This window comes from Macrobrachium rosenbergii, chromosome 9 (assembly GCF_040412425.1).
Source record: "Macrobrachium rosenbergii isolate ZJJX-2024 chromosome 9, ASM4041242v1, whole genome shotgun sequence".
Classification (NCBI taxonomy): Eukaryota; Metazoa; Arthropoda; class Malacostraca; order Decapoda; family Palaemonidae; genus Macrobrachium; species Macrobrachium rosenbergii.
This window is the reverse complement of record NC_089749.1, coordinates 22,758,559-22,769,438: the sequence shown is the minus strand read 5'-3', so window position 1 is coordinate 22,769,438 and position 10,880 is coordinate 22,758,559. Positions and strand designations below refer to the sequence as shown.

General features: G+C 35.3%; 1 protein-coding gene across 2 annotated transcripts; it reads left to right on the top strand.

Moving 5' to 3' along the window:
* The first annotated feature begins 276 nt into the window (after nt 1-276).
* LOC136841592 (NADH dehydrogenase [ubiquinone] flavoprotein 1, mitochondrial-like) lies at nt 277-9,993 on the top strand. Of its 2 annotated transcripts, XM_067108658.1 has the most exons (9): nt 325-433; nt 2,584-2,613; nt 2,952-3,001; nt 3,298-3,524; nt 4,278-4,488; nt 4,645-4,875; nt 7,667-7,899; nt 8,027-8,235; nt 9,436-9,993. In XM_067108658.1, exons 1-9 carry the CDS (start codon nt 388-390, stop codon nt 9,666-9,668), a joined length of 1,470 nt encoding a protein of 489 aa, XP_066964759.1. In that variant the 5' UTR covers nt 325-387; the 3' UTR covers nt 9,669-9,993. The 2 variants fall into 2 exon arrangements, with proteins under 2 accessions (XP_066964760.1, XP_066964759.1); XM_067108659.1 differs by lacking the exon at nt 2,584-2,613 and having other exon boundaries at nt 277-433.
* Nucleotides 9,994-10,880: the final 887 nt, after the last annotated feature.

Below are 10,880 nucleotides of genomic sequence, written 5' to 3'. Positions count from 1 at the left end.
TGCAGCTTTTAGTATTGGGCTTATGGAATACTGTTTGTAGTTATGGGCATTATTAGCGGACGGATGTTTACATGACTACAGTATATGTAATGTTATTGAATATGTAAGTGGGGACTGACATGGGTTATCTAAGGTAGACCAAAACAGCATCATTTGATTCATAAAATATCTTTAAATGGGACTTATAAAATATTTATCGTTACAGAGCATCGTATTTTATTATTGTATATCTTTTGATAGTGTATTATACTTGAATTATTTATTATGGACATTTAGAAAATTACGCAATGTAATAAAAATGGACTCTCGCTTGACTACTACTTACAAAACAGCTGAGCCTGAGAAGAGACACAGACATTAGAAGGGAAAGGACGGTAGGCCCCCGACATGTCATCCTTATCTCGACTTACTCCTATAATTAGGAGCAGTTTCAGTAAGTACCGTGATTTTATAGTTTTCATTTTTGTAGTTAATGGAAGGTGCGATGAATACGTATTAAAACTGAACTATTTCTAGTGAAAGGTGAAGTCTTGCCAGGCTTCGGCGATGTATGATTATAACCTCCGTATTTTGATTTTCCAGACAACTTTAACTTGAGCTAGTTCCGTGGCGTCGCATTGTAATAAGTTTGATTCACCATGCTGTTTTGTTATTTTTACTTTAAACTTGGTGTTGCATCATTTGTTTAAGAGTTTTGGAACAGTCTCAAATAGGCTGTGAAAAGTTTGGTAGCTGGCCGGCCAGTCGGTTACTTTGTAGATACACCTTGACGGATACGCTAGATTTCTGGACATTATTCCTAGAGTGTTTTTCAGTTTAACTGCTCTCTGGTCATGAATCTAAATATTTGATTTTGAAAATATCCATTTTCCTTGTCAGTGCGCGCGTTAATGCACTCGATAGAATCTGTACAGGCATTATCTTGAGTTTGCTTTCTCTCTGCTAAGGGGTTGTTATTGTTTACCAATACACGTAATCTAGTTATCTATCTTGTTCTTGGACCCAAAATATAACTGATTTTTTCTTGGTTTAGTGTAACAAGATTAGTACTAGGCCTAGTCAGGCAAATAATGGTTGAACTATGCATTAGCCTCGATTCGGGTATTTACTTTAAAATTGACTTTTCCTTTAATATTTTGGTTGCTTATCAAGAATTTACCGTTATTTTTTGTCAGTGGACCGTAATTAACCTGAGAATTGATTGTGTGTATGTATGCAGACCATCCTGGAATGCTATCGTGCATGCACAGTGTTACAGGGGAACTTTTGATGAAACATGGTTTCCTTTACCGGGGGGATTTTGGTGGATTGGAGCCCTCGCCTAAGTAACACAGCCTATTAGGTTAGGTTAGGGAACGTAAGGTTAGTAGGCTATGCTTCCTTTTATAATAGATTTCCTTAGCCAATCCCTTTCTTGAAAATGTGACCTCCTAATGACTTTCGTATTCGCGGAACCATTCCATACAGTCCGTGCAGAGCTATTACTCAGAAGTATCCGATATATATAAACTCCAGGTGACATTATTAGTTGTTGGCACAGTTTACAAGGTTCTCGGTTGTCTTTTCCAGAGAATGAGCAGATAAACTAGCCTAACCAGTACACAAAGCAGACATTTAGTAGGTTAGAAATACAAAATTTGATGAAATTAGATGGACCAAAGCAAATGGTTGTAAAATTGATGTAGACCAGTTAAAAATCTGGATATGCAATGCATAGGCCAAAAGTGAAAAGGAAAATTAAGTAGATTAAGGTTACAGGTATTTCAGTTGATTTTCAAAGTCCAACTGTATATTTTGTTTTACAGTACAATATTTGTATATCTCACTCAAAGGTTTGTTGAGTAAGGATATTTTATGTTCCAGCTGGGCCTCTATGTGAGATACGTTTGCAATACCAGTTAGTAATACAGTATATAATTTTTTTTACAAGACCTAAATCCAGGACACAAGAGTGGCACAGTGCCTGAGTAAAGTTGAGGGTTATTTAAGAATTGGTCAGAAATATATAAAAATTTGTTGCCTTAAATACAGTAATGATTAGAAAGTGTTCACTAACATATGTTCTTGATGCCAATATTATGTAGGCATAGCCTGGCTGTTAAAAAATTGGTAGGCCCATCCTGAGTTTTAAATTTTTATTTCATGTAGTATAGAAATAATTGCAGCAGTTTACTGCGGGAAACTCCTTGATTATGATAGTCTCTTCATTACTGTTAATTATTAGCCAAATTCATGCATTTTAAGGAATGTTTTTAGTTGACATTTCATAAAGAATAGGCCCACTTGGTACAGTGTTTAAATCTGCTGAGTGAAATTCACAAAACATTATTGAACTTATCCCAGGGCTTGAGTTCCTCCCATCATTGAGTTGATTATTCTGTGTTTACAAGAATTGTTTCAAATTTGCCCAAAGTGAATTTTGACTATGTATAGTACAGTATTGTGTTCCAACTGTTAGTTGATGTAAGTTGCCCCACATTTCAGGTTACTATACCTTGTCATTAATTAGGATTCAGTATTTAATATTCTGAATTATAGCAAGATCATAAAAATGGATCTGATCAGAATATTGCATTATTTTAGCTGGCAAGGATTTAACAATATTTAGAATAGGTAAGTTTTCTGTATGTGCTATGTTATTGTGCACAATAAATATTTCACATTGATTAGCGCTGGAATAAACTTAATGTTACTCATCTAGGTTTTGGTTTGTCTTTGTCTTGCATGTGGTATGCATAGCTAAAAAAAAATACTGTGCCTTATACTACTTTTGTATATATTTTTGTATACAGTAATACAATACTATATATGGAAACCTGATGCTCGTAGTTTACGTAGTGTCTGTCATCTAGAAGAAGTATTCCAAGAAAGGATAGTTTTTACTGAAATCTTATAATACCTGTCTCAATGTACTGTAGAATCAGGCTTTATGTATCCTTTTACATTTTCAGACCATGGATCAAGCTCAGCTGTATTTGTCAAGAGGCATTACTCTGAGAAGGTATGTGAAAGTGCAGTCTGTAAATAGCCCAAAGTCATCCTTTATAAACATACAAAAAGTAACAAAACTAAATATATGTTAGTAACCTGCTTTTATGTTATTTTTTAATTCTTCAAAACATAACCACATCAGTTAATTCATTTTCTTGTATCGCATTTGAATCTTGACAGTGTTAATCATATGATGGTATTCTTTATTACAAGAATGCATAATACAGTACATACAGTTTAAGAAAAACTGTACCATAATGTGCTAGTTTCTTAGAGTACCGTATAAATGTCGTATGTATTTTACAGAAGACCTACGGACCACTAGCCGACCAAGATCGTATCTTCACAAACTTATATGGCCGTCATGACTGGAGGTTAAAGGGGGCTCTTAGCCGTGGTGACTGGTACAAGACGAAGGAAATCATTGAGAAAGGTGCTGACTGGATTATCAATGAGGTCAAAACTTCTGGTCTGCGTGGTAGGGGAGGTGCAGGTTTCCCTTCTGGTATGAAGTGGAGCTTCATGAATAAGCCGTGAGTGTCAGAATTCCAGTGTTTTACCTTAACGATATGCTTACATATTGTCAGAATATGCACTTCTGATAGCAGATCAGTATCAAACTTTGAAACTTGAAAAAACCTCAAATTGGAGAACAAAGATATTCAAAACTACATACAGTTTCAGAGGGTCATGCACATTCTGTGCGGAGACACACAGAAGAGAGAGCATGGCGCTCCAAATTTATATGTGGATTTGAATATATTTGTTCTCCAATTTGTGTTGTTTTTTTCAAATATAAACTTATGTTCGTTGATTAAAAAAAATACAAATTTGTCATTGCTTACTCTTAGTATTTGATATCTAAGAATACCGTACAAGATTCGTGTTGGCAATAAGTATCAGAAGAGCTAAGAAATGAGAGTAACAAAATTTAATACTGAAAGGGTAATTTTCAGTGAATACATTATAGGTAAAACTTTTAATTGAACAAATTCCTAAAATTTGATATAGTTAGTAAAATGGAGTCTTAACTTATTAATCTCGTTATATACTGTACTGTACATGCATGTCTCTCACGTTATCTGGGTATCCACTCCTTTTGTCATCTTGTAAGGTAAAGTTTGTAGTCATGGTACAACGAAAGAGAGCAAGAGGGATATTTTAAGTACGGTACAGTGTAGCAACTTGATATTCATTTTCATATAAATCTACGGTACAGTCATTTTAGAAAACTGCTAAACTTTCATGTTTAATAGAGGTGAAGATTTTGCCATGTAATCTTACAGATCTGATGGTCGCCCAAAGTATTTGGTTGTCAATGCTGATGAGGGTGAGCCAGGTACCTGCAAAGACAGGGAGATCATGCGTCATGATCCTCACAAACTGGTTGAAGGTTGCTTGGTAGCTGGTCGTGCCATGGGAGCCAGAGCAGCTTACATCTATATCAGAGGAGAATTTTATAATGAAGCTTCCAACATGCAAGTTGCTATTAATGAGGTCAGTGTCTTTTAAAAGTGGAATTGCAAGGCCAAGTTCATAGTGTGTCAGTAGAACAAGCCATGCTTTGAATTTTCTGCATTTATTCTTATAAGACAAAATTTGTATGTTCTGTCTACATTTGCTAATCGAACACTATGTGATTTTTATTTAAAGGCATACAAAGCTGGTCTAATTGGAAAGAATGCATGTGGGTCTGGATACGATTTTGATGTCTTCATGCACCGAGGTGCTGGAGCCTACATTTGTGGAGAAGAAACTGCACTTATTGAATCTCTTGAAGGCAAGCAGGGAAAGCCACGCCTAAAGCCCCCTTTCCCAGCTGACGTGGGAGTCTTTGGTTGCCCCACAACTGTTGCCAATGTCGAAACTGTAGCTGTCGCACCAGTAAGTATACGTGACACTATATAATAACCAGCTGACTCATTCTAGTTTATAGTTACAGTAGGCCACAAAAGTGTGTTCAGAATTAGATTTTTCCTTTTGAATTAGTCTAATTACAAGTTACAACCCAATCTTTCCTTGATAAGATTGTAATGTTTGTATACACTATATTCTGCACATATATATGTACTTTGTGTTTGGTTAACACACATTTACTTTGTTGACATTACAGCAACCTATTCGCATGTCTCATGATTTATGGACTACCTTATTCATGATTTCCATGGAAGATATATATGCATTATTCACTGAAAACTTGCCCATTCACAGTGGCTTTCACTGAGAAATATTTCACTAGTACTGTCTTTTCATCTCATTTTCATGATAAATGCTTGTTGTGGTAACTATTAAAATACTCAAGTAATGCTCACATTGATAATTTGATTTTGCAATGGGTAAGCAATTAACACCGTCGATATTTATAAAATATTTTTAAGGTACAGTGCAGTGCAGCAGGCAGCAGCATAATCAGGCAGTGAGAGAGACCAAAAGTACAATGAACAACTTTTCCACACACGTCTTTATCCCATCTTCTAGTTAAAAAGTAAAAGAGAAATGATAAAAGACATTGTTAACTTTGAACTCTGCATAATGTGCACACACAAATGAAACAACCGACCCGAAAAACTGTTGTTTTGCTTATAACTTAGTCGGATAACAACAGCCACATTTACCTGGTATTTCAACCATCGTACGGCAATAAACAATTACTGTACCGTAGATTATAGCACAAATAACATGAAGTAGAATAGGACTGATGTAGTTTTACATTATACCCTTATTTGGTATGGATAAAAGATTGTCAAGGAAATATATACAGTAAACCCCCATTATTCTGTTCTCATGGTTCATGGACTCACGCGTGCGTGGGTTTCTCTGTGGAACATATCTAGCCATCATTCATGGAAATTCTTCCCATTCGGTATTTTCACTGAGAAATATTCACTGATTACTGTATTTTTATATAATTTTCTTGAATAAATACTTTGTGATAAAACTATTAAAACTCCATTTATATGCATTTTACACAGGGGTTTTCTGTGTTTAAACTATCAAAATGGGCAGTTCTAAGTGTTTTTAGAAAGGGTTTACAAGCATTTTAGAGATTTTGGCTATTTGCGGGGGTGTGAGACGATCCCAATACTGGCAGTTCACTGTGAGTGCTAAATTAAGCTGCAGGTTGTAGCTGAAGCTGAAAAACAATGTTCTAGCTACTAATGACTATATTGTAAATTATTGTGCATTGGCAACATGGATGAAACTCACCATAATTAAAATTGGAGGAAAGTATTTTAATCAAAACTACTGGGCATGAACAAAACACGTTACTGCTATTTTTACACCGATAAACGGTAAGTACGTAAAGCTCGTATTATGATGAAATCAAGTCAAAAAAGCGAATGGAATCTTGATTTTTCTTTTTACACAAAAACGCCTCAAATGGCCACTGTCATCTATTAACAAAAATAATAGATAAATTAGTTTCACAACGAGACGTATTTTAGTTATGTTTTGACTTAAAAACTCTTCGTATAACGAAAAATAACCTTGCCTCATATAAATAAAAGTATCTAGAGATTCATTACCCTGACTAGAAGCAAGGAAAGTGCTCTGAACTGAATTAAATACGGCGAAATAAACACCGCATAAACAATTTCCAAACCAAAGCATTGATCGCTATGACTGCAATTTGTAATACAACAGCAATATAAGAATATTATATACAATATTATTGGATACAGTGAATTAAGGCATAACATTTCAAAAGATCCATGGAAAAGATGCTATGTTGACGTTTGCATGATAAGATATGTGAATATAGAGTACAGTATAATGTAGGCTATGGTACCATATATGTATACTGTACAGTATACCATAGTGTAGGCTAAGCTAATTCTTGTTTGTTATTCCATTTCTCTTTGTATTGAATTATCGTAAGTCACTTTGCATGAACCTCCAGAATTAGGCGATATTAATAATTACTATACTGTGTATGTATAGAGTAGACTTTATAGTGTAGGCTAGGCTACGATATATGTATACATGGTACCAAATGCCCTAGTGTAGGCTAGGCTATGTTCGAGATACGTTTTAGTATTTCATATGTTTTTTCCAACAAGCGATGGTTTTTTGGAACCTAACCCCATCGTAAGTAGGATAATACCTGTAAAAGCATTTTTAGTCTGTTTTTTGTGTGTTTGAACTACGAAATAGGCAGTTCTAAGTGGTTTTTAGAAGGGGTCTAAGTATTCGCGGGTTTTAGCTATTTGCGGGGGTGGGTGTGGCACACATCCCCCCGCAAATATGGGGGGTTTACTGTACAGTATTCTTTAATGTACTGTACTGCAATTGAGTTGTTTTGAAAAGGTTTGAGATATGCTTTGATGGCATTATAATATGATTTATCATGGATTTATATTTTAATATTTTTTTTTAATGTATTGTATCACATTCTGAAAGTGTAATCTGTGTGTTTTTGTGCTTTTCATTATTTTTTTAAAGGACTCCCATTATGGTTAGAGTATTGTTTCTCGGTATTAGTTGGGTTTCCATTACAGTATTACAGGGTTATTAAAAGAAGTCAATACAATTTCAGTAATATGAACGACTTTTACTGGCTCGTACTTTTTCCAAAATTAAATAATCAACAAAGTTATAACCTCTCCTTGTACAAAATTTTTTTAACGATAATTAAGAGGAAAGATGGTGATCCACTTTTTTTTTTTTTCCTCAGACCATCTGCCGTCGAGGTGGAAGTTGGTTTGTTGGATTAGGTCGCACACGTAATAGTGGAACAAAGCTCTTCAATATTTCTGGCCACGTGAACACCCCATGCACAGTGGAAGAGGAAATGTCGATTCCTCTGAAAGAATTAATTGAACGTCATGCTGGTGGTGTGATTGGAGGTTGGGACAACCTTCTTGGTGTAATTCCTGGCGGTTCTTCAACACCAGTAATCCCTAAGCAGTAAGTCTCAGTGAACATTAAAGAACAAAAAATTTGATGGCAGGTTTGCAGATACTGTAGAAGATATGTCCAGTGATATTTATCATTATTTTTTTCTTTGGTTGAACATAATGAATTTTTATTTCAGTGTATGTGAAGAGGCACTCATGGATTTTGATGGCTTGGTAGCATGTCAGACATCACTTGGAACTGCTGCTGTAATTGTGATGAACAAGCAGACAGACATTGTGAAAGCAATTGCCAGATTGATTGAATTTTATAAACATGAGTCCTGTGGGCAGTGCACACCCTGCCGAGAAGGTGTAAGCTGGATGTTTAAGATCATGACCAGATTTGGTAAGTGCACTACTGTACATGTTTCATGTAAATCATAAAATTTCAGTTTTGAGAGAGAATTGCCCTTTGCTGCAGGGTTTAAATAATACTGTAATTCTGTACATGATAAACTACATGGGTAATGGTGTTATCGGGGGCTGAAGGAGGGTAAATGCTAAAATGATTTAGTTTTCAGATTGAATTACATATAAAATTTAGGCCGAAGGCCAAGCACTGGGACGTATGAGGTCATTCAGTGCTTAACGGAAATTGACAGTAAAAGGTTTGAAAGGTGTAACGGGAGGAAAACCTCGCTGTTGCACTATGAATCAATTATTAGGAGAGGGTGGAAAGTAAGATGGAAGAAAGAGAATATGAGAAGAGGTACAGTAAAAGAAATAAAGGGATTGTAGCTAGGGGCTGATTACACACTGCAAAGTACCTTAAGTAATGCCTAGAGCGCACCGCAAGAGGTACACTGATAGCACTACCCCTCTGCAGGTTTAGATGTTAGTTATCAAATGATCTATAAAACAGTATAGGTTTCCACTGTGATCTTCATATATTGCATTTTGTTTCTGTGGGAAAACACGCCATTGCCATTTATGTAGAACATTCCTTAGCATCGGGTGGAACTGGTCACTTAGACTTGGTGACAAAGTAGTCACTGGTACAAGTTTTTCCATTATGCAGCTGTAACTTACGATTTTAAATGCAGACCTTACACCTCATGGTAATGGATGTGTAAAAACTGATGTATGGATGGGGTAACCTGTTTGTGAGCCAAATTTTTTACACTGCAGGTCTCTTGACAACACATGTAAGGATCATTCATTTTTTGATGTTCTGATGTAAAGTTATTTCCCTTAGTAGTGGTGTTTAAAATTCAGTAAAATTTACTTTGTAAATGTAAGTGTATTTTCTTCCAAACAAAAACCTTTCTTTTCCAAATTGTTTATTTCATAAGCTGGTTTCATTAAATACAATACAGTTTTGATAAGACAGACATCCTCTTGTGGAGTTTAATAGAATGCTAACATTTTTCACCTTTGGCAACTTATACTATTTTCAATTCAGTTTCCCACATTGCAATCATTTAATAGATTTTTGTTATTCTGATTACTCCTTTGAAAATTGTTTAATAAGCTATAATTTGAAGCAGGATTGGGTTTCTGTTGCAAAAACTAACTTGTCTGAACTTGAATGTTTTTGTATTTCCAGTGAAAGGCGATGCCAGCCCAGAGGAAATTGATGCACTTTGGGAAGTTTCAAAACAGATTGAAGGTCACACCATCTGTGCGTTGGGTGATGGCGCTGCATGGCCTGTTCAGGGACTCATTAGACACTTTAGACCTGTCCTTGAGGAAAGGATGGCAACTTTTGCAGCTATGAAAGAGGCTGTATGCAAACTAGAATTTTTTTTTAATATTAACTGTACTCCCAAAAATTTTTAGTGAAAGCCTGGAGTTCACATAGGAATTGAATTCCTGTTCCAAGTTAATACTGTACTGTTATTTACAGTACTGTGAAAGAAAATTTGTCTCTTGGTGAGGATTTGGTGCTTTCTTTAGAATCATTGGTTGTCTTCATGGTGTTTTATAATTGGTTTTGTATAACAAAAATTAATCTTTTCACATTAAATCATTAGAATTTTCTTAGTGTATATTGAGCATTCTTTGGAGTTGCATTTGAATCCTCACTATAGTTTTTATGGAGATGTATGTACATAAATGTTTTATTTAATGTATAAAATAAGGTCATTAAATATCCCAGTAAAAAGCTTATTTTATTTGTTAAATTCCTAATGCTGTTTGCTAGAGTCTTGACCACTTGAAACATGTAATCAAAACAGTTTCTTAATAGAGACCAATAAGAAAGGTCCCTACTCTTACAAATCTTACTGTTGCAGTCACAAAGTGAAACATTTTTTAAACATGAATTGTCTCTGAAAAGTTGCCTTGGTAGAGCAATGGTAACTTTTCTAAAACAAAAAATTAGAGAGCTGGAGCAATATGGACCCATACAACACTACATTAAAAAACAAGTACTTGGGAACCTCTTAAATTTGCAAAATTCCAGAGGCTGCTGGCTGTTCACCATCACCTTGGCCACAAGAAACTTTGTGTGATCTCCAGTGCAGTTTGAAGTGCTTATTACAAAAGGCATGATTTGTTTTTAAATGAATCATTGCTCCACTTATTGTTGTGAAGCACTGCTACTAAATAATAGGCAACTGGTCTGAATTAATTAACACGGAATGGCTTCCACTGCTCCAGTGCTGATCCATATGGCTCACATATACATTTGACCATTCCCATTAACGTGCGGTACATAAACATAGAATGAAGTATACGGTACATTAAACTAGAATGAAGTAAAGTTCTAGGCAACATACAATTCCACACACTTACAAAGATGAAATTTAGCCAAAACAAAACTAAGGACATACATTATAAATCATCAGCCATACTTAATATTGCATTTAACAGAGCAACAATCAGGCATTCTTATCATGGAGTGGGGATATGTTATAGTTGGAGTCTTTAAATTTTGGACATGAAGACTTAGGACATCCTTATCAACCCCCCTAAACACACCTGAAACACTTATGTTTTCGTGCATTTGAACGTCAATCTCCTTGCCAACTAAGGCAGTCACAGCCCAGA

What these genes read in the sequence shown, in the direction of transcription:
- LOC136841592 (XM_067108658.1), top strand. Translation starts at nt 388, where the DNA reads ATGTCATCCTTATCTCGACTTACTCCTATAATTAGGAGCAGTTTCA. An exon ending in TTTAACAATATTTAGAATAG is followed by an intron (nt 2,614 to 2,951) that starts GTAAGTTTTCTG and finishes TTACATTTTCAG; the next exon opens with ACCATGGATCAAGCTCAGCT. An exon ending in ACACCAGTAATCCCTAAGCA is followed by an intron (nt 7,900 to 8,026) that starts GTAAGTCTCAGT and finishes TTTTTATTTCAG; the next exon opens with TGTATGTGAAGAGGCACTCA.